The sequence below is a fragment of the Mastigoproctus giganteus genome, chromosome 4 (assembly GCF_048544385.1).
Source record: "Mastigoproctus giganteus isolate SK-2022 chromosome 4, ASM4854438v1, whole genome shotgun sequence".
Taxonomy (NCBI): domain Eukaryota; kingdom Metazoa; phylum Arthropoda; class Arachnida; order Uropygi; family Thelyphonidae; genus Mastigoproctus; species Mastigoproctus giganteus.
The window spans coordinates 102,897,413-102,922,466 of record NC_143578.1 but is presented as its reverse complement, the minus strand read 5'-3'; the positions used below and the strand labels follow the sequence as shown (position 1 = coordinate 102,922,466).

Sequence of the window (25,054 nt, the reverse complement as noted above, 5' to 3'; positions counted from 1 at the left end):
GAAAGCATTCTTGAATTCAGAAGAGGTCCCCATGGACTGGAGATGTATGAACGTATCCCCAATTCACAAAGACGGTCAAAGGGTGACATGAGTAATTACAGCCCTGTTAGTTTAACTCAGGGGTCGCCAAATTTCTTTGACAGTTGACCCCTTCAAGAGTTTCTTGACTTTTTATCGACCCCCCCTCTATTTTACTATTACGTAATTATAATAGGACAAGCAAAAAAAAAAGACGCTTATGCGAGTTTTTAAATTGTTTATTTTATAGTTACAGTGTTTATTGTATGTATAATATAGTATATATTACTATATTGGGTTAACGTCAAAGGGATACGTTTTTGTTTTTGACGGCCTTCTTAACATTACATATTTGATAGGAGGGATAAAAAATATATAAAATATAAAATTTAATTTAGATAACAAAATAACAATAATACAGTCTTCCTTATATATATGAAAATAAGACTTTTATTAACTTAGTATACAATTTACTAACGTTGTCAATGTGAAGGGTGCTTCGTGACTCTTGACAAGATTAGCAATGTTGGGTTAAAAATTAGTAAATTTCAGCCTTCAATCACCACAGAATTCTATATCTAGCTTATTTCTTTGTTTTGTTAAAATGGAATTAACATGGCTGAAACCAGCTTCAACCATGTACGAGCTTGGAAATGCAAGCAAAAAGGGGAGTACCAATTCAGAAAGTTTTGGATATTTTTCTACAACATTTATATTCGTCCAAAAGTAACTTAAAGTCCTATTTTTAAAAAGTGTCTTAGCTTCAAGATCAACTGATAATTCAATAAGTTCATCTTGTAAGTTACATTCAATATTTTCAATATCTGCAGAAAATGGCGTGATAATCCAATCTGGAATGTGCATGTTTTCAAAATCTGCAAAGCGCAATTTAAAATCATCGCTCAAATTTTGAAGATGGTTTGTGTATATTTCTAAGTCTTCATCTTTTACTTCCAATTGCCGTAGATTCGAAAAGTACTGAAAATGTTTTTGTAACAATGATGTTTTAAATAAGGCTAATTTAGCTTGGAAGTCTAAAAGAATTGTCCGAGCTTGAATAATCGTGATATCTTTACCTTGTAGATGGGTCTGTATGTCATTAAATTTTGAAAATAAGTGTGCCATGTAAAAAATATGATTCTTATTTCTCTTCACTTCATCACTCAAAAACAAATTAACACCTGTAAGAAACTCTAGGGTTGAGTCGAACAACTCAACAAATCTTTGTAGACTTACACCTCTAGACAACCATCTTACTTCAGTATGCAAGAGTAATTGGTTTGATACTTCATCATTTTTTTCACAAAGTTTGGCAAACAATCGCGATTTAAGAAGATGAGCTCTAATTTGATTAATAGATTTAATACACACTCTTAGAATATCATGCAGTTTGTCACTGAGAGTTTTTGCCACCAAATGTTTTCGGTGCAACACACAGTGAATAGTACATACACTTGCAAACTTTTTCTTTCAGAAAGGCAGCGAAACCTCGATAGCGGCCCGCCATTGCAGGTGTGCCCTCTGTGGCTATTGCTGTTATATTAGTAATTGGAATATCATACTTATTTAAATATTTCTCCAATCGCTGAAAAATTGTCAACCCCGTTCCATCACTTTCAAGATATTTTGCAAATAAAAATTCGTCAATAATTTGATGTTTGGTTTTACTATAATATCTTACATATAAGAATAGAAGAACTATCGAATGCAGATTCATCAAGTTGGATGGAGAACTTACTATTTTTGAGTTCTGATACTACAGTTTTTTTTCTACATCTTCAGTAGCCATTTTCACCAATACGCCTTTTCATGGTATTCGCACTTGATGGTAAGCATTTTAAAACAGGGCCAGAATCTTTTTTAATTATGGTTTCAATTACTTCTTTGATTGTGGGTATAACAATGTCCTCTGCAATTGTATATGGTTTTCCTTTTTTTGCTATATTAAAAGAAATATTGTAGGAGGCTGTTAATCCTTGTTTATTGTCAGGTTCGGCAGGTGCTTTCATAAATGATTTTATAGTGTCGATGTGTATATTTCTCTTTCAGTTCTTTAAAAAAAGTCAAGATCTTTATCTTTCTTATCGGGATGGAGTCTTTGAAGATGATCTTTCATTTTTGCTGGTTTCATTGCATCGTTACTAAAAGTTTTTTCACAAAGAAGATACATAGGCCTCGTTTCATTTGTTAATGAAGCAATAAACCCAAGTTTCAAATATTCTAACGAATGGTGTCTGCATTTCTTTTTAGAATCTGAAGCTGCCATCGTGGTTACTGGGGTTGTAACAAAATAATTAAAATTGAAGTCAGTAAGCAAAAGTAATGTCTAAATAATATACCTACTCACGTATTTCTATAGGATGTACAAAACTACCAGCCCTGCTCAACTCTTCAACATAGAGAAGTTTAGTTCGTGAATGAATAACGATTGAATTGTAATATTATTGAATTATAATACGGAATTTCAGATGAATTTCAGAACATTAACGCTTACTTGTATCGATGCGCAAAAATGAGACTGGGATCGAATACGTGTAAGTATAAGTAAATAAGCAACCGCGCGGGTGTTGCCATCTCGCTCCCGCCACGACATCCGTTTATTGGTAAATACCTCATTTTGGCCTACTTGATTGGTCTCCGTAACTATTTTCATGACCTTTCTCCATCTTACAGGTCCTATTCATGTCACTGTTCCCACGATTCACTCTTAATTGCGTTGTCATTCAGGATGGAGGTAATCCAAGTTAACTGAATTAAATATTACCCGTACAATGCTGTCTTATATTTTTCTATCGACCCCCAATCAACCCCTAACAATGTTATATCGACCACTTTGGCGACCACTGGTTTAACTCCTGTTCCAGGGAAAATAATGGAGTCACTTGTAAAAGAAGTAATGCAAGACTATCTAGACAGGAATGGAATTATACTGCAGTCTCAGAATGGATTTGTGAGGATGTGATCTTGTCCGACAAATCTGATTGGATATGATGATGCAATAACAAAGGAACTGGATGCAAAAAATAATTTTGATATCTTATACTAGAATTTCAGGAAAGCTTTTGATAGTGTTGCACATAAAAGACTGCTATATGAATTGAAGCAGTGTGGCATTAAAGGCAAGTTGCTGCTATGGATAAAAGGTTGGTTGAGTGGGAGAACACCAAGAGTGGTAATGAGTGGATGTTGCTCTTTGTGGACTAATGCTATTAGTGGAGTTTCCCAGGGTTTGGTGTTGGTCCTATTGTTATTTACTCTATTTGTCATTGATCTAGAAGAGTTAGGCAGATGGCAATTGAAGAAATGGCTGAGAAATGGCAATTAATTTTAAAATTGACAAATGCATAGCACTGTATATGGGTAGTAGTATAACCCCAGAGTAACATACCAATTGTGTGGTACTACACTCAGTGTAGTGGAAAATAAAAGACTTGGTGCTAATTGTGCAGTCACATATGAAGTTCTCTGAGCAATGCCCTCAGGCTACCAGGAGAGTTCATGGGGTTTTGTCAATGATATGCAGAAATTTTGCTGTCAGGGATAAGGAGGTGATTATCCCAGTGTATAAGACAATGGTCAGGCCATATCTTGAGTACTGCATACAGGTCTGGAAGCCTCATTTTTGGAAGGATGTGGAGCTGCTGGAATGAGTACAGAGAAGGGCAGTGAGAATGCTGAGGGGAACAAAGGGGTACTTTTACCAAGAAAAGCTTCAGTTCTGTGAATTGCAGTGTCTGGAGACTAAGGCAACTGCACGGTGATCTGATTGAGGTGCTTAAGGCTTTAAATGGATTGAGGAAGCTGAGGATGGGATTCTTCCTCTTGCTCAGACCACACCCACACACATGACGGGTCGCAGATTCAAATTGAGGAAGGACAGTCGCAGAATAGATGTGTTGAATTTTGCCTTTAGCCATTGTGTGATTGATTGCTGTAACAAACTTCCATCTGCTATTGTGGAAGTTTCACAGCTTAAATAAATTCAAAGAACTAGACAAACTATTGGAGGGAATTAATAGGGGAAATGGGAGGTGTGTTTTTTTTTTTTTTTTTTGTCTGATGCTGTATAAGCTTGCTTTCTTGCATCATTTGCTAATTCTAAATGTGCATATTATTCTAAATATTTTTCTAAGATAACAACATTCACCACCTAAAATATTTTGATGAATTGATTTATCCATATTCATATTTTGTTTTATAATTTTAGTAGTATAATATTGGGTCAACTTGTGACAAGCATTTTAAAGTAAGTCAGATATACTTTAAATTTATATGTAAAATGTTTAAAATTATATGCAAATTGTCTGATATGTTAAGACCTTCTGTAAACTGTTGGTTGTGATAATGTATGTATAAAAAGAGTACAGCCACTCCCCGACTTATGTAACTGTTGCATTCCGTGGAACTTTTTTTTTTTTTTTTTTTATGAGAGCCCCAAACACGAGAGGTATTATAACCTATAGTACTTAGTACCGTGCTTGGGTTGGAGGTTGAGAAGACGAAAGAAGATATTTGTTGATATTGGACTTGAACTTCTGTAGATTGTAATTTTCAGGAAATACGTATGAAGGAAGGTTGTTCCAGAAAACGGCAGTTGAATGAATAAATGAGGAAGATGAAAAGTTGGTTCTGTGGGTTTGAAGTTGGACAGTAAATGGATGTTGGCTGGTGGTGGCACGTGTTCGGACTGTTTTGAAAGAGAGAGCGGGAATTATAGAAGCCAATTCAGAAGAACAGTGCCCATGGAAGTATCTGTAGAAGAGGCATGCAGCAGAAACAGTGCGTCTATGAGACAGCGAGTGGAGAGACTCTGTTAGAGATGAATCATTAATTAACCTAACTGCCCTCTTCTGAATGGAATCAAGAAGCCTGAGAGAGGTTTTGGGGGCACCACCCCAGATGTGGGAACAATATTCCATGGCAGGGCGGATTTGCGATTTATACAGAGTGAGCAGCTGTTTGGGAGAAAAGTAACGCCGAGAGCGAAAGAGAAAACCAAGTTTTTTAGATGCAGAGGAAGCAATATTTGTAATGTGCTTGTGCCAAGAGAGATTAGAAGTCAGGGTAATCCCCAAAAGAGATATATCATTTTGCCTAGAAATCGGAGTGTCACTAAAGATAAGCATAGGAGCAGAAGAATCCCTTTTGCGAGATATAAGACAAGATTCAGTTTTAGAAGGGTTGAAATCAACTAAGTTGTCTTTGTCCCACTGGAGAATTACCAGAAGATCGGCATTTAAGGAATTGGCAGCAGATTTTCGAGAACTTGAAGCTGATTGAGCTGGACAAGGTTTCTCAAAATGGAAAGTTGAATGCAATGTGCTATCATCGGCAAAACTATGGATAGGATTTCCAGTCAATGGAAAAAGGTCATTGATATACAAGAGGAAAAGAGTGGGGGAAAGAACTGAACCTTGGGGGACACCGGCATTAGTGGAGAAGTTAGAAGACAGAGAGCCATCTACCATCACCCTCAGTGAGCGATCAGAGAGAAAACTGGATAACCAATTACTAAAAACATTTGGCAAACCATAAGATGGAAGCTTGTTTAGAAGACCTTTATGCCAAACACGATCAAAAGCCTTAGAGATGTCGAGAGCAACTACTTGTGTTTCACCGAACCTTTCCATTGAATTAGTCCATAAATGGGTAACATGAGCCAGAATATCACCAGTGGATCGACACTGACGGAATCCATACTGGCGATCGTTGATCAGACGGAAGGTTTCTAGGTAGTTTAAGAGTTGGCGGTTAATTGATTTCTCCATTACTTTAGAAAGAGTAGAAGTAACTGCAATGGGACGATAATTGGATGGGAGGGATTTGTCACCCTTTTTAGGAACTGGCTGGATATGAGCAAATTTCCAAGCAGAAGGAAAAACACCTTTGGAATAAGAAAGTGAAAAAAGGCGGCAAAGAATAGGAGTAAGTTCAGGAGCACAGGTTTTGAGAACAAGTGGAGAAATACCATCAGGACCTGGAGCTTTCTTAGCATCAAGATTCATCAAAATCCTTCTGATATCCTTTTGACGGAAGACCACAGAAGGCATTGAATGGAGCGTGTTAGGAATGGTGGGAGGTGTTTTACCAAGATCATTAATACATGAGCACAAAGAAAAATGGGATGCTAGCAGGTCAGCTTTATCCTTGGCTGAAGTGACAACAGAACCATCTGGTTTGGACAGAGGTGGGAGCAGAGATGGGCAAAAGTTGCGGCCAATAGCTTTGGCAAGAGACCAGAATGCTCGGCTACCATTAGGGCAAGAAGCAAGTTTTCTACTCTTAGCCTGTTCAAACTCTAGTTTGGACTGATTAATAACTGCTTTACAATTGTTGCGAGCTTTGGTGTAGGCAGAAAATGAAACTGAAGAATTAGAAACAAGCCAATTACGATATGCAACGTTCTTCTCTTGGACAGCCTTAGCACATTTATTGGAAAACCAAGGTTTAGATAAAGGACGAGATTTTAAAGTGGAGTGTGGGGTAAAGGATTCCATTCCTGGAAGAATAATTTCACTGACACGATCTGAGCAAACGTTGACATCAGAAGTTTTGAAACAGTAATCAGACCAAGGAAAAGAAGAAAAGAAGTCTCGCAGGTCATCCCATTTTGCATTCTTGTAATGCCAAACAATACAAGGTTGGGAATAGCCATGAGATAAAGGTTCCATTGGAGAAGAGGCAATCACCAAGTTGTGATCTGAAGTGCCTAAAGGACCTCTCACTTCAACCTTGTACTTAGAAGGGTTGTTTGTGAGAAAAAGATCAAGCGTATTGGCTGTATGATTAGGATTGTCCGGTATTCTTGTAGGTAAATGAACAATCTGAGCTAGGTCATTAGTAATTGCAAAAGCCTCAGCATCTCGACCTGCTGGGTCGGTGTGACTAGAAAAAGGAAGCCAGCTGGAGTTGTGAACGTTAAAATCACCAAGGAAAATTACCTCACTGTTAGGAAAGTTGGACTGGAGAAAGTCAAGTTGCAAAGAGAGGAAGTCAAAGAGCTCCAAGTGATTAGTGGAGTTGGGAGAACGGTAGAGACAACAGATGAATTTTACACAATGAGGTAGAGAGATTTTAAGCCAGAGAAGATCAAAGAGAGGAGATTCCAAATTGCCAAGTCTCTGACAGGGAATATCAGAACGGACATATGCACAAGTACCACCTTTGAGGCGAAAGGAATCATACAGCAAATAATTTGGACATCTGAGATGAGCAGTAGTTGAATCAAACTGATAACTGAGATTCAGTCAGAAAAAGTACATGGGGTTTGGAAGACTGCAAGTGGAAATGGACATCGTTGAGATTAGAATTGAGACCACGTATATTTGTGAAATGAATTAGGAAGTCCTTGGGAGGTTTAGATCTTTTCGCAGATAAGCTTGCTCTATTATTTTGACAATTCATGGTGTATTCAATAGTAAGAAAAAGTGGGTGGGACATGCTGTATGAAGTAATGAAATTTGTGGATATGGCGTACATGTGGTAAGAATATACCCAGATCCTTGACATAACGTGGCCTCGACAATGCTCCCCGCATACACACTACTCGGACTCCCTCCAGTCACTATCTGGCAGAGTAGAGGTAGCAAGATTATACACTAGCTGATCCGGAAGCTTCCTAGAGAGTTACCAATAGGTTCAGTCCAGTGTACTAACTAGCGGCCGGCCTGCGAACACCGTTTTAGAGCTGTACCCTCGAAATGTAAGGAATATTGGATCTCGCCACGACATTCATCATAACCTCAAAAATCATCAATCATACTGCATGATGGAAGAGATAGGGAAGGGTTGGCCGGAACTTAGCTCTAGAGACTAAACATGGGTTCCACCACTTCAAGCCTCCAATAAGCAAAGTGGTGGTATTTCACCGGTTGATGAGAGTCATCTACCACCTAGTACTGCCTGGTAACATAGAGGGGCGGCGTTCCTCCATGTGGTGTGGGCGCCACACCTCGACCCCTGCTTACATTGGTTCACACCTGGGTGGTCACCCACCATGTACTTGTGCATGAAGGTTATACCCAGGATTACTAACAGTCCCACCATTGTGAAGGTGCAAGCAGAGGATTTGGCTGTCATAGACCGTCCGGACTTCGCCGAAATTGGGTCCTCTTTGACTTGAGTGTCACCCGAATATCAGTTCCATCAGCGCTTTAGGCTCCCAGGTAGCAAGAACAGCTTGTCTGGCATATCTGAGAGAATGTCTGTGACAACCTCAAGGACCACGTACGTAAGTCAGAATTTCTACGTAAGTCAGAATTTCCCTAAATGCTTATGCAGCACTCACAACTATGCATGCTGAATTTTATTGAAGTGAAAAAGAAAGTTTTGACGAACACGCAAATAGAATTATTTATTAAATTTTATTTTTTTCATGCGCAGGAAAAATTACAAAGTATACAAAATATAAAAATAGGGAGGAGACAGACACGTCAGCAAGTTTTACCTTTCGAGCATCATTGCCAGAATCAACGTCTCCAGCTGATAAGTATGCCACTGCGGAAGTTGAGGGCTGTGGAGATTTGGAAGGGTTTTTTCCAACCCATCACAAAATTTCTTTGCAGCTGCAGAGTTGTCACTGGCAACTTCACCGCATACTTTAATGTTGTGGGAACCAGCGCAATGCCTTGAACCTATAAAACCACCTTTTGCTTGCCATAAACTTGGCTTGGAGTTTGCAGTACTCATCCTTAACATCTTCATAAATACTTGTTGCTTTTGCTTGAATGGCCATTAGACTCAGGGCCACTTGCTTCTGAATCTGATTTTCTATCCATATTAATAGCTTTTCCATCTTTGATATAGCACCTGAATGCTGTTTTTTAATCATTGTTGATCTAAATGCACTGATCCATTAACGTGTTTTTTTATACACATACTGTCCTTTAAAATAGTATTTACTGTTGAAGCAGTGAGCCTAATTTCAGTGCAATAGATGACAAATTTTGTCCTGCTTCGCTTCATAATCATCTTCATTTCTAAATCAATTTGTTTTGTTTCCTAGCCCTACCTCCACTTGCACTTTCCGTTGGTAGCTTTCCCTTCACCATTGTAATAAGTAAATAGGAATGAAGAGAAGATTCTGAAAATTTGTTTTTTATATGATTGAAAATTTCAGTGAAGGGGAAACATTTTATCATAACAACGTAAAAACCCACACAATTCCAGCTATCGGAATATCTCAAATGCAGTCAGATCCAGTTTACTTCCCATTTATAATAGATTGCACCAACAGAAAAGCCCAATAAACGGGAAAGTGCAAATTGTTTTAGGGTCGTGATCTCCAGAAATGTGCTTTGGAAAAATATCACAAAGGCTTTCAAAATTGATTCTCATAACAGGAACATATGATAACGATGAAAGGGTAGTGCAATTTCCATTACATAAATGTCTTTTAGAGAAATTTTCGCTTTTGTTATATAGCGAAAATTTCAACTTTCAAGGTCTTGGAACGAATTACCAAAAAAAAAAAAAAAAGTGCTATTGGGTTCACATTACGATATTTTTACGATACCTTCATTTATTCTTATGGATGCAAAATATGTTTCCACATTTTTTTAAGTTTGCACCCGCTGGCATATGTAAAGTTGTGAATTTCTGTGAGTTGAGTATTACGTAAGTTGGGGAGTACCTGTATGTCAAATTTTGGTAGTTTTTACTACTTTTATTGTCATACTCTCTTCATTGGCCTCTTTAAGTGTGGTGTCAGTGTCTACTGGTCTGCAATACATTTTAGGTTGAAACTACTGCTGTAAACTGCTTGAGTTTACCATAATATTTTAAATATTTTTGATTATCTGATATTTTTATTCTAGGCTTCTTGAAGGTATATCACCGTATATGTGGTGTAGTTTGGGAGTTGGATTTGCAATTTCACTCTCGGTTGTTGGAGCTGCTTTGTAAGTATCAAGCCAAGAATGCATTCTGATTACTAGCTAAAGATTACTAAAGTATGTACAAGGTATTTTAAATTTATAGGGCAAGTCAGGATTAACTTAGAATTTTCATGTGCTGTGCATTTTACATGGTGGTAGGTACAATTGTAGAATAAAGAACAAATAATACAGACTTGAATAGTATTGGACACTGAATGCTGTATTAAATTTTGCTTTATGACATTTTATTTTACTAGAATCACTGAATCCAGTGATTCTAGGTGTTTGTCAGTTGCTCACATTTGGCAAAGGATGCAGCTTAACAGCTTGTTGGCACTATATTAGCTATTATTAGGGAGTTTGATTTGTGTTAATGTAAGTTAAGCCATTTTTTTTTTTTTTTTTTTAATGTTGTGTTTGGTATCTAATGTTTATTCAAGTTAGTTCATACTTGGTTAATGTCATTTAAAAAATAGAGGTAATATAGACCTAAAGTTTTGATCATAGATAGTAGCAACATTGTGTCACTGCTGTTAGCACAATAGTCATTGCAGTAAGAAATGGTTGAATTCAGTTGCACTAAAAAGTTAATTAACAAACATTTTCAGAATACTAGACCATCACATGTTATCTAAAACATGATGACATGTGAAACCCTCATGTGGGCACCTGATAGGTGCCCATTTTTCTTTAATTTTTTGGTGTTTTTGAATTCTGTTTGAACAGTATAAATATTTCATCTTTTCTTAATGGATTGTTATAATATGTAATTTTTTAAGTGTAAAAAGATTAAAAATTTTTTAAAATGCAGTGTTTTGTACCTTTTTATTTAAAAAAAAAAATTGACTTGTGCTGAAAATTAAAAAGAATTGTATTAGACATAAAATAGAAGGATCTGTCTCTTGGTTTTTCCATTTTCCAATACTGTTCAGTGTGTGAAATTTCAAACTGTGCATGCACATATATTTCTGTTTATAATGTATATAAATATTATTAAAAAAATTGAAAAAAACATATTATGCATATTGTATACTATTAGTTACTTCTATTTTCAGGCTTGTTCAAATTTGGCAACCTTCACAGTACAAGATTTAAAATTATATGTGTTGCTTCCCACATAGTAGTGGCTAGTTTTCATGTTATTGTCTTTATGCTGCAAAAACAATAAATATTTCAAAAATGACTAGGGCAAGATGGTAGATGTTTATTGACCTAGTGGGAGAGGCAAAACAAGTAACTTAACTTTAAACAACAAACACAGTGTTTGTTTAAAACAGTTATCTGGTGCCATGCTGTTCTTCAAGCAAAATACAAATAGTTGCAAAAAAGTGGTGGGTACTCGACAGGTTCTTGCACCCAATTTCTATATGAAAACCATAAGAAAATCATTTTATAAACCATTGCAGTAAAAGTTTAACCATATTTAGGAAGGTAGAAAAAATTTCAGGATTTTAATTGTTGATTAATGTTTAACAAGGGAAAGTTACTTTTGAGGTGAACCCGTGAGGTGCCTTGCCTCCACTTCTCTATACTTGGTAAGAGTACACTTGAATGGTTGAAGCTTTATGAATGGTTTGAGCTCTTGGAAATGGATAAGTTTATTGAAAATTTTTACTGTTTTTTTTTGATTAATTAACATATTAAATTGTGTTTGTCAGCTTATTTTTAAATTTGGCTAGTGATTTTGTAAATTACGACTTATTATTAATTCCGCTATTGTATCGGTGTTTTGGCGCAAATATCATATGTAACTAGTAGTGCCGTGGAATAGTAGGATTTAGTTGTGATAAGTATCTCAGAGGTTCTAATGAGTTGTTAGGCATATATTTTTTATTTTTAGCTAATAAACTTTACTTTTAGTAAAGATATAACTAATTTAAAACTGTAATTGTAATGATATAGCTTAACGTATATCTTGAACTTGATAGCGTAAGGTTTAACATAAAACTTGATAGCGTAAGGTATAACATAAAACTTGATAGCATAAGATGTATCACTGCATTTAGGAATCTATTAGTTTAGTGCAATAGGGTCAATTAGTAAATTAAATCGATTAATTTTCATTGTTGATCAATTAAATTGTATTTAAATGGAAATCATGCCTCAGACTAGACTGCAGAGCAATGTGTACAAAGTAACAGGATGCTGTGGCTCAGGGGAGAATCAAAGGGGTGGGTGATTCTTCTACCAATCATGGCCTAACGAAATGTGCAATGTTTGCCTATCTTTCTGGAACAGGACATGATACAGTCAAGGGGGATGTCTTTGTGTGTGTGTTTGTGTGCAGAGACTGTGAAGAAATTAGGTGCCAGCTGAACATTCTGATGGTCATTTATGAGAGTTTGAACAATAGGGTGATGCCCTTGAAGGAATTAAAATGGGGTTCTCCTCAAGCTCTCAGCTACCCAACTCAATGCCTGAGCTCACACTGGGGGGTAGTGTTAGAGAAATTGTTCAGCATCAGGCAACACAGCAGCAATCTCCAAAGCAGAATGCACCAGTTCCACAGGAGGTGGTTATTGTTGATGATTCTATTGTCAGGAAAATGGGAAATATATTGTGCAGACATATAGGTGGAATAGGACTAGAGTATGTCTGCTTGAGGAAGTTGATGACATAGAGAAGCTAACATCTTTTGAGGGCATGAAAGGTAATATTGTTCTATCTTAATGTCATTAGTATATTAGCACTAATGACATTAAGAGTAGATCTGCTAACTTACCTAACAAGTACAGAGAAATTTTAGGAAAAATTTGCGAGTTAGGATTAAATTTGTCTGCAATCATGCCCAGACATGATAGGAGGAAGTATACTTTGAGAGCCTTGTCAATCAATTTGGCCCTGGAGAGACTGTGCAAGACTCATGGGGTAGAATTTTTCTCAGCGTGGTCTGTGCTTGTTAACAGGAGAGACTCATTTTAGAGGTGGGTGGGATATACTTAAAAGAAGGGGGTACTCGCTAATGCTATTGAAGCAGTGTTAGCTGGGTCAGGAAACTACTAGCTTTGGAGATAAACAGACTAATAGATTAATGACAGCCACAGGCAAAGAGTAAGTGATTCTTAACTGCTTTTTTATGAACATACAATAGCCCGAAAAGCAAAGTGTTGGAGATTACAAGGCCTGCCGGGGATCTGCATAGAACAATCAAATACTTGGGCTGTGTTAAGGTGACTAAGAGTAGAAAAAAGGTGCATATACATTTGTGTGTATACTAATGCTAGTGGGACCCACTGTCAATGTTACCAACTGCAAATTCTGAATGGGAAGCATTTGAGGAAGTGATCATTGAAGCTAATAGCCTTTTATACTAACTAAGAGATACTGTTCAAAGCTTAAACCTAAACGAATGTCAAATGAACTGATGTGAGACATGTGGCAGAGAAAAAAATACATTGATGCACATAAATTAGCAGCGGATACAGAAACCTAAGTAGGCATAAAATAGTCTACATTCAAGTCACAAAGAGGGTTAGGTAAGCTAAGGAAGGATTATGAAAAATCTCTGGCAAAGAATGCAAAGAAAATTAGCAAAGACTTTACTTATGTAAATGCTAGAAGGAAAAAGATGATTCACATTGGTCTGCTAAATATGAATGGGATAACAGTTGATGAACCTTCTCAGGTTGTTGACAAACAGAATAGATATTTTACATCTACATTTTTAGAGACTGGGATGCCAGAAGTATATAAAATTATAGGTAGCTAAATGATTTTCTGATAACTGAGAGGGTAGTGTTAGAGAAATTGTTCAAGCTAAACTTAAAGTGCCTGGGACAAATGTGATTTCTACAGTTATATTGAGAGAGGCAGCAAAAAAAAAAAAGTCAGCAAACTGTTAGCCATAATTATGAGAACATCCTTGGATTCTGGTTAGGTCTGTGTAGTCAGATGTGCAAATGTACCCTCAATTCACAAAGGGGGATCAGAGGAAGAAGTGAGTAATTACAGTCCTTTAAGCTTGACTTCTTTTCCAGGGAAAATAATGAACTCGCTGTTTAAAAAAGTAATGTAGGACCAGACAGACAGGAATTTTTCTATGGCAGTCACAGCATGGGTTAAAGAGCAGTCTTATCTGACCAGTCTAATTGGATATTATGACACAGTAATAATGGAACTTGGATACAAAAATTATTTTGACAATACAGTAAAATCTCGTTAATACAAACTCGGTTTATACAAAGTACTCATTTATATGAACCACATACCAATCCCCTGTGAAAGGATAGGCTTCTCTATGTAAATATATTTGTTTATTACAAAATTCGGTTAAATGTATTACAAAGTTCTTTTTCACCCCATGAGAAATAAATATTGTCATTTTGTATGTTTAATACAAATCTTGGCATAGCGATCCGTTTATTGGCCCCAGCCACCTGGCTCCCTACTTCCCGAAGGATGGCACTGACTTGTTAGAAATTAGTTTTGTTTAAACAAGAGCAGTTTATGGTAGTTAGAATGTCAAGTGCACTCTGAAAAGCATCTTTCTAAAGGATGAGTTGTTAAATTAACAAAAGAATAAAAAGTTTTTCTAAGTTGTTTACATGCACTCCCTTGCTCTCCATGGGAATAAGGTCAGTTGCAATTGTTACCCCAGTTCAAAGAGTCTTTTGCTATCGTATACAGCAATCTATTTTTTTCCCCCTGAGCTGATGTCTTTTTCGGAACTTGTGTCTTTAAATTAATTTAAAATTTGTTTATATTAAATCTTATCAAGCAGTGTTATGGTGACAAAACGTAGATGGACAGAATTAAGTTTGGAAATTAAACTAAAAATTATACAAGAGGCTGATAGGATGGAAAGAAGACAAATGGACATTGCAAAGGAATACAACACCCCTTTACCTACTTTATCTACTATACTGAAAAACCAAAAAGACTTGAAGAAGTGCGTGACACTGGAGCAGCGATGAAAAACAGGAAACTAATTTGTGGTGCAAAACACGAGGAGCTTGAAACAAAATTTTTCTAGTGGTACCAACAAATGCGTGCATCTAATTTGCCAAATCAGGTCCGATTTTGCAAGAAAAGGCATTGCTAGCTCAGCAACATGGGATTAGCGACTTCAAATGCAGCAGTGGTTGACTCCAAAGATTTAAAGACAGGAATAACTTGGTTTTGCAAAATGTTTGTGGTGAGTCTGGATTAATCAACAAAGAAAAGGCTACAGACTGGTTGTGTTCTGTACGGTCCATCCTTGAAAAATATGAGGCAAAGGATATTTTTAATCTTGACGAGACAGGTTTATTTTATAATTTACTGGCAAAAAAAACATTTGCTGTTCGAGGAGAGTCTTGTCGTGGTGGAAAATTAAATAAACAAAGACACTGTTCTGTTATGCAGCAATTCAGATGGCAGTACAAAACTACGCCCACTTGTGATTGGTAAGTTTTCCAAGCCAAGATGTTTTAAAGCAGTTAACTAACTTCCCTGTGTTTATGAGGCCAATAGGAGTGCTTGGCTTACGGTCAAAAATTTTTGGTCTTGGTTATCAAAATTGGACAGAAGAATGGCTTCAGCAAAAAGGAACATTTTGATGGTTCTAGATCGTTGTACAGTACATTCTGCAGAGACACTTAAGTTGACAAATATACGGCTGTTGTTTTTACCCCCCCCCCCCCCCCAATACCACCAGTTTAATGCAACCACTGGATCAAGGCATTATCTATAACCTCAAGAGAGCATATTGAGATTTTGTAGGTTATTACTTAGTATCGGTATGGGTATCCAATCCACATGTTTTACAAGTTTTGCAGCTCCAGTGAGCGGAAAGTTTTTTAGCAATATTTAGCCGCTTTATTGACTAATTGTTATATTAAATTATTTTCTATAAGTAGCTTACAGACCTAGTCAAGATCCTTGGTTTATTCTGAATTGAGACAGCGAGATTTTGGAAGTTAATTGATATTTAAGCATCTGTAGATTTACCGTTCGTAACTTGCCGCCATTGTTATATGATACAATGTTATATCCCATTAGCTTAGTATAGTATAGTATATAATATTATCAATTAATCAGTAAAATTTATTAATCTTGTTAAACTTCATTGTCAATTAAATTGTACTTTGCATCTTGCATCATATGCTTCTACTAATGCTAATGCGCAGCCAAATTGGAATGTCTTGGATGCTATCCGTAACCTTGTTATTGTTTGGGAAAGTATTACATCAAGTATAATAATAAACTGCTTCAGAAAGAGTGGCTTTGGAGAGAACATCATTGAAAAACATGGTCCAGCAGACGACTGTGATAGCAACAGTGAGGAATGGAGGAATTTTAAGGAACATATGGATTTTGTTGGCATATTTTAAGAGTTTGTGAAGGTGGATGAAGAAGTTGCTACCATTGCAATGCCAACACCAGAAGAGCTGCTGGGTACCAAAAAAAGATGATATTTTTGTTACAGGAATAGCAAAAGTGAAGAAGCGTGCATGCTGCCATCTAAAAAAGATGCCCAAAATGCATTGAATATAATAGAGAATGTGTTGGCCTGTAGTAACATTGATAAAGAAACAATTATTGCTTTTGATAACGTCTGTGCTGTAATTAAAAATGCATATAGGACAAAAACTGTGCAAACAAAATTAGATTAATTTATTAAAAAGTTAATGATTTCTATGTCTCCTTTTATATTAAGATTGTAATCCTTTTTACTGTGATACTAAAATGTTGTATATATCAAAATATATGCTGTACAATATTTTCATTTCCGTTAATATTGCTTTTCTCTTAGTTTATCTTACAAATAAAATAAAATCATAAAACAATATGTTATTCCTATTACTGTATTGTTACACAAGGCTTTTGTTTTTATTTTATTTTTATTATTTTATTTTATTAATTTATTTTTGATATTATTCTTAGATATACAGTATGTACAAAAAAAAAAAAAAAAAGTTAAAATTTTGATACTTTTGGGGGACCTTGTTACTACAAACCTTGTTATTATAAAACGTGAAAATTTAGGTCCCTTGAACTTTGTATTAACGAGATGCCACTGTATATACTTATATTTCAGAAAATCTTTTGATACTGTTGCACATAAAAGGCTGCTGGATAAATTAGTGTAGTGTGGCATTAGGGGAAAGTTATTGCTACAGATGAAGGGATGATTGCATGGGAGAAGACAGTGGTTTTCAGTGGGCACTGCTGTTCTTGGACTAATGTTGTTAGTGGAGTTGCTTAGGGTTTTAGTGCACCCCCCCCCCTTTTACTATTTATTAATGATGTAGATAAATGGACCTGTTGTACTGGATTCCATAGTAGATAAATAGACAAATTATGTATGATCCAGTAAAGTTTTAATGATAAATGACATGTAAATATCAGGGTTAAATGGCACCTGTGGCAAGTGCCTCACTTGTGCATCCCTAGCACTGGGCTTGAATTTGTTACTGAATGTTAAATGTAAAACATATTTTATTAATGGCATCTAAAATAGGTGGTGCCTATTTGAGATGGCACCTGTGGCAAGTGCCTCACTTGTGCAGCCCTATCACTGGGTCTGAAAGTAGGCATGTGTGAGGTGATTTTCTTGAGGTGTTTAAGGCTTTGGATGGATTGAGTAAGCTAAAGGCTGATAGCTATTACTCAAACAACACATAAGAGGGATCATAAATTTAAATTGAGAAAGATGGTTGCAGAATAGAATGGTGAAATTTGCTTTCAATCAGTGGGTAGTTGATCGTTGGAACAAGTTTCCATCTGATGTTGTGGGCTGCATTGCTTGAATAAATTTAAGGAGGAACTGGAAAAATTATTAGAGAGGTTGGACAGGTGATGTGGGAAGTTTTTTTTTGGCTGATGCTGTATAAACTTGCTTTCTTACATTATTTGCCACTACTAATACCAGTAGTAAAAATTTTTTTTAGGTTTCTAACCACTTCCCATTTGGTCAGTGTCTGCAAGAATAGTGTATTTGTTTTCTTATATTTATTTTTTCAGGTTTTTTTATACTATGATAGATGCACTTGTACGCACTACATTATGGGGGATTGAAAAGGCCATGGCCTAGGTATGAATGGGTAGTGGTATAGTGTTAAAAATATCTGTGCTTAATGTATAACACTTCAAATAGTAACCTACCAAGTTTCATGCAGTTTCAGTAATGTATTTTTTTAATTATAGGATCTGAAGTCAAAAAAAAATTGTGTGAATGAGAAAAGACGGACAAAATCAGTCACCGTGTGGTCATCCAATATTTGGAAAAGGGACTAATGCTAAAGGCAATTAATGAGATTATGGTTATAACATTGTGGAAGGTGCCATTTTCTATTCCGTGGTTAAGAAAGGCACAGCAGAATTTAAACAAGGGAGGGAGAGCCTGGAAGATGACCCATGCTGTGAAAGACCTGCAGTGTTCATCACTTCAGGTATTGTTGGTGTGCATAATCTGGTGATGAATGACAATTTGGTACAATGCCGGCATCTCATCTGAATGTGTGTACTACATAATGACAGAGGTTCTTTCTGTGAAGGTGTTAGCATGATGGGTACCAAAGTTGTTGATAGCACTTCAAAAATTCATGAGTTGTCAAGTCAGTGACTTTATTGTCAGCGAGATGGGGAATATATTATGCAAAAAAAAAAAAGGATAGGTGGAATAGTACCAGGGTATGTCTACCAGGGGCAAAAGTTGATGAGGGTGTAGAGCATATATCACCTTTTAAGGACATGAAAGGTGATAACGTACACATTGGCACTAATGACCTTAAGAGTACAGGTCAAGGTTGAAAAAATGCCGAGTTAGGGTTATAATTTGAAAGTGTGTGCAATTCTGCTCAGACACGATAGGAAGGAGTATATGATGAGAGACTTGTCAGTCAATTCAGCCCTGGAGAGATTGTGCAAAGCTCATGGGGTAGAATTTTATTTCAGCGTGGCCTGTGCTTGCTAACAGGAGAGACTACTTCTATGGGGATGGGATATATTTAAATAGAAAGGGTGCAAGAATATTTGCTGATGCTATCGAGGCAGTGTTAGGTGGGTCGGAAAACTGCTCGCTTTGAGGCGGATTAACTTTTTACCTTTTTTACCTTTTTTTTTTTTTACATGGATTAATAGATTAACAGTAGCCATAAGCACAAGTGAAAGTGATTCTTTTACTGTTTCTATTGGAATGAGCAGCAGTCTGGAAATCAAGGTGCCTGATATATCACACTTCAGCTGCCCAACTCAACACCAGAGCTCACTCTTGTGCATCAGGCAACACAGTGGCAATCTCCAAGGGAGTATGTGCTGGTCCCACAGGAACTAGTTATTATTGGTGACTCTATTGTCAGGGAGACAGGGAATATATTATGCAAAAAGAATAGGTGGAACAGGACCAGGGTATGTCTGCCAGGGGAGAAAGTTGATGATTTAGGGATATCATCTTTTAAGGACAAAAAAGGTGATATTGTTGCAGATTTACTTAATAAGTACAGGTCAATGCTGAAAAAAAGTTGCAAGTTAAGGTTAAATTTGAAAGTATGTGCAATTCTGCCCAGACATGATAGGAGGGAGTATATGATGAGAGCCTTGTCAATCAATTTGGCCCTGGAGAGATAGTGCAAGGCTTACGGGATAGAATTTTTTTCAGCATGGTCTGTGCTTGCTAACAGGAGAGACTGCTTCTACAGGAATGGGATACACTTAAATAGAAAGGGCGCAAATATATTTGTTTATGCGATTGAGGCAGTGTTAGGTGGGTCGGAAAACTGCTAGCTTGGGAGGGATTATCAGACTAAAAGATTAACAGTAGCTGCAGGCAGAGGCGAAAGTGATTCTTGCACTGCTTCTATTGTAATGAGCAGCAGCCTAGAGAGCAAGTTGCTGGGGATTTCAAGAGCTGCTGGGAGTCATCATGGAACAAGTAAATATGTTGGCTGTGTTAGGGTAACTAAGAGCAAGAACAAGTGCATGTATACTTGGAGGCGCATTATAGCCAAAGCAGCTTATGTGCCATCAAACCCCCATATCAACAACAGCATGTATACTTGCATGTACGCCAATGCTAGAAGTATAATTAATAAATTTGATGAGCTTGAAGTACTAGTCAATACATCAAAGACAGATATTGTTGGGATATATCAGAGACGTGGTGTCACACAGATGCAGTGCAGAATTGGAATTTGGGGAGTACAATGTGTGCAGAAAGGATAGACAGGACAGGAAGGGAGGAGGGGCTATGCTGTTAGTTAAGAAACACACAAAATCTAAAGAAGTGCATCCAATTGATGTTGGTGGACAATGTAATGTTGAGTCCGTTTGGTGTGACATTAGCACTGGGAAAGGAAAAATGAGAGTAAGTGTGTGTTATAGGCCTAATGAATCTGATGAGTATAATGAGCAATTGTGCAGAGAAATAGTGGGCCAGTAAATTAGAGTGTCTTATAATGGGGGATTTTAACTTTCTAGATACTGACTGGAACTTGTGGATTGGTCACTCTCATGCTTGCAAGCCTTTTATGGATTTATTGGAGGATTGTTTTCTACAGCAACATGTTTGAGGAGCAACCAGAGGGAGTAATACTCTTGATCTGATTATCAGCAGTGATTATTCATGCATTAAGAATTTTCAGATAAAGGAACCACTAGGTGACAGTGATCACAGTGTACTGATGTGGGATTTACTTAAAGATGTAACTACCATCAAGGGTAATGGGAAGGGTTTTTGTAAAGGTGACTACAGTGGTCTCAGACAGTTTTTAAATTCTGTACAGCTGATGATGTTTAAAACATCATCAGCTGTATAGAATTTTTTTAATTCTTAAAAACTGATGATGTTTAAAACAGCAAATTCTAAATGGGAAGCCTTCATGGACTTACCTTGGAGGCTACTAGACTTTTCGTACCAACTAACAAATACTATTAAAAGTTCTGGGCTAATATGGATGTGAGATGAATTAATGCAGCTTGTGGCAGAGAAGAAAAATTCATGGGATACATATAAATTAACAGGTGATGCAGAAGCCTATCCCAGATGTAAGCTAGTCTGTAATCAAGTCACAAAGGAGGTTAGTCAGGTGAAGGCAGACTACGAGAAATCTTTGGCAAAGGATGCAAAGAAAAACAGCAAAAAGTTCTTTACTTATGTAATCTCTAGAAGGAAGGGGATGACTCTGATTGGTCAACTTAACATAGATGGTTCGACTATTGATGATCCTGCTCAAGTAGCTGATAAACTGAATGAATATTTTGCATCTTCATTCACACGAGGAGTTGTTCAAGGAGGGGAATGCGAGAAGTTTATCAAACTCTGACAGGGAGTTAAGTGATTTTGTTATAACTGAGAGCAAAGTGGAGGAGAAATTGTTGAAGTTAAATATAAAAAAAAAGCATCTGGGGCAGATGGAATCTATCCAGTTATATTGCAGGAGGCAGCAAGGGAAGTTAGCAAACCCTTAGCCATAATTATGAGAGCATCCTTAGATTCAGGGGAGGTCCCATGGACTGGGGATGTTCAAATGTATCCCCAGTTCACAAAAGGGGTGCAAAGGATGACACAAATGATTAAATACCTGTTAGTCAATATAATAGCGTAGCTTAATTTAATTTATTATGGTACTCACCTTTTTATAATCTGCATTGATGTTGAAATAAAATGGATGATAATTTTAAATTTAAGTTAGCGTGGATAAGTTAGGATTTAAAAACAGAATTAAAATATGCGCAAGGATGTAGAAGTGCACGTCTTCTTCCTTGGTTGTCAGTGTTGAAATTTGAAACAATTGAAGTTATATGGTTGGAAACAGAAGGTCAATAGCCATAACAAGTGGCTTTCGTTTTACCCGTCTTCAGTTGGCAATGGTAGAATGAAAGTGAACGCGTGTATTTAAGAAGACTAAGTTCCCGTGATGCTCCTGGATACATGTGGAAATCTCAGGTGCATGAGATTCCAGACCGGTGCTATGTTATAGGGTAGTTTGGAATTTAATACTTGGAGAGTGGAATGGCGGCGAAACCATTCTATAACTAGGGCTTCATATTGGAAAATTTTAAAACTGGATTTTAATCTGATAACAGGAATGGCTGAATCTACTAAGGGGGTGTGGTTGTGGGATTGAACATGTGTTGCTAATTCGGTATTGGACTGTCCCGTCCTAAAGTTATTGTGGGTGGTAGTACGCACGTGTGTTTGATGTTTTGATAGAACTGTATTTTGTGGTGGTGCTACCAATGTAGCAAGCGTTACAGTTATCTTGACATTTTATTAAGTAGATGATATTATTCATGTCACTAATGTGGTAATTTTGTGTATCTTTATATGAGTTGAAAAATGAACCTAGTTTATTATAAGATGAGAATGTAAGGGTGATATCAGTACCTTTGAATAAACGGCGGAATTGGTTGGAAAAATTACTATGGTAAGGGAGGATAATACGTGAATTTATTGGAAGCACCACCACAAAATACGGTTCTACCAAAACATCAAACACACGTGCGTACCACCACCACAATAGCTTTAGGACAGGACAGTCCAATACTGAATTAGCAACACATGTTCAATCCCACAACCATACCCCCTTAGTAGATTCAGCCATTCCTATTATCAGATTAAAATCCAGTTTTAAAATTTTCCAATACGAAGCCCTAGTTATAGAATGGTTTCGCCGCCATTCCACTCTCCAAGTATTAAATTCCAAACTACCCTGTAACATAGCACCGGTCTGGAATCTCATGCACCTGAGATTCCCACATGTATCCAGGAGCATCACAGGAACTTAGTCTTCTTAAATACACGCATTCACTCTCATTCTACCATTGCCAACTGAAGACGTGTAAAACGAAAGCCACTTGTTATGGCTATTGGCCTTCTGTTTCCAACCATACTCTTACGAAGAAAGGCTTAAGGTCTGCAAGTTGCAGCATCTGGAGACTAGGCACCTGTGAGGTGATCTGATTGAAGTGTATAAGCCTTGAATGGTTTGAGCAGGCTCAGTGCTGATGGGATACTTCCACTTGCTCAGATTAAGAACCTGAAGGTGCATAGATTCAAATTGAGGAAAGACAGTTGTAGAATAAATGTGCGGAAGTTTGCCTTTAACCAGTGGGTAGTTGATTACTGGAACAGACTTCCTTCTGTTGTTAAAACACATAAGGCTGAACTAGACAAACATTTTGAGTGACCGGATGGGTGAAGTAGGAAGGGTTTTTTTTTGGCTGATTCTGTATAAGCTTGCTGTCTTACATCATATGCCTCAACTAATGCTAAGTGATATCACTTATGTGCCAGCAAAAGTAAATGCATGCCAAACCTGCAAATTCTGATTCTGTTTTTCAGTTCGTGTAAATTTTCTGGCTAGCTATTAGCAAATTTACATGAACATAATTCTGCCAATGAAATACAGGAATCTTATCAGCAGGAACGAGGAAGTGATTATCCCTTTGTATAAGGCATTGTTAGGCCACATCTTGACTACTTCATGTAGGTCTAGAAGTTTCATTTTAAACTTCTAGACCTACATGAAGTAGTTTCATTTTAAACTTCCAGACCTACATGAAGTAGTTTCATTTTAAACTTCCAGACCTACATGAAGTAGTTTCATTTTAAACTTCTAGACCTACATGAAGTAGTTTCATTTTAAACTTCTAGACCAAATACTGTAATTTGGAAATTACAGTATTTGTTTCCAAATACTGTAATTTCCAAATTACAGTATTTGGAAACAAAGCACTTGCGAGTAGACTTTACTGAAGTGTTTAAACTTTAAATGGATTGAGTAAACTAAATGCTGAGGGCACTTTCACTCTTTCTCAGCAACACACATAAGGATGATTGTAGGATAGATGTGTGGAAATTTGCTCTCAGCACAGCCAGAGAGTGACTAATTATTGGAACAAACTTCCAGCTAGCATTGTGGAAGTGGGGGAATTGAATAAATAATTAGAAGTATATTATTTCCCCATGCATGGATTTAGGATCAAAGCTTGCTTTTATTCCTTCGTCCTCTTATTGGGTTTATTACATTTCAATACTATTCTAATTACATCTTAACCAGATGCAGCCATTCCTGAATAAATCTCAGGTAAGAGAATTTCTGACTTAAAATATAAAATTTAATATTCTAACTTAAAGCATAATATTTCTAAAATGTAATATTCTGACTTAAAACATATAAAAAGTATGATATCGATCTTATATTTAAACAAGACTTAAAACATAATACAGTAGGCCCCTGATTTAACAGACTAATTGGGGGAAGGGGTGTCCATGAAATCGAATGTATTTTAAAAACATATATTAATAACGATCTTACAATGTACAGGGTGTGTTAAAATTTTATATTGTATAAGTATGAATAAAATATTATTGTAATGTACATTGAGTAATTTATACGTGCCACTAAAACATCTGTTAAAAATATAAAATTAAATTTATGACAGGAACCAAACTTTATTTTAATTAAACATGTCAAAAACTATACAATATAACTAATGGTGTGTTTCCACCACTTTTTTTTATTTATTTATTTTTTTAAAGCTCACATAAAGTTGTTTTCATTGTGAACCTTAGTTTTTTCATTTAAATCCATTTTAGAGGGAGAAAAAAACTTTAAAATTTTTAATCTCCATTGAATAAAAAACAAAAAAACGTTAAAAAAAAGATGCATAATATTCAATTTAATATTAACTTAATTGAAAGAATCAAAATTTCAGAGTCAGAAACAACTGTCATATGGAGGGAAGAGGTGTTAATTCCTTGCCTGTTGAAGGTTCTGGTGAAACAGGTCCAGTTGATGAAGTGGTCTTGAAGAAATCATCAAGCTTCAGTTGCCTTACACCTTGGTGCTGCTTCCTTATTGCTGTAGATTGAAATTCTCTAAAATGTTCATAATAAGGAAGCACATCAGGGTCTGATGATGATTCAATATAATGTATGATGTCATCCACATGTTGTCTTATAACATACAATTTAGGATGAGGTGCAACTGATTCTTCATCTTTGTCATTATCATCGTCCTCTTGTTCTCCATGAAGAACAATTCCTGCAATCTCTCCCTCAGAAAAAATTTGATGCCCGGATCACCTTCATCATTTTTGAGCCACTGTTCCACATCATTCTCAGTTGCATTTTTGTTGCCGGCCCTCAGAAGAGTGTCCTGAAAATTAGATGCCTCAACACCCTCAAAGTCCATTTCAGATTCTATGTCGTACAACAACTTCTTCCAAGCATTGGC

General features: G+C 36.5%; 1 protein-coding gene across 1 annotated transcript in view; it reads left to right on the top strand.

The window, feature by feature from the left end:
- The window catches only part of LOC150086957 (V-type proton ATPase 21 kDa proteolipid subunit c''-like), a 135,427-nt gene that overhangs the window by 43,052 nt on the left and 67,321 nt on the right, over nucleotides 1–25,054 (top strand). The window contains exon 3 of the mRNA XM_090372842.1: nucleotides 9,834–9,917. Within this exon, the coding sequence (XP_090228968.1) occupies nucleotides 9,834–9,917 (84 nt within the window). The remainder of the gene's footprint in view (nucleotides 1–9,833; nucleotides 9,918–25,054) is intronic.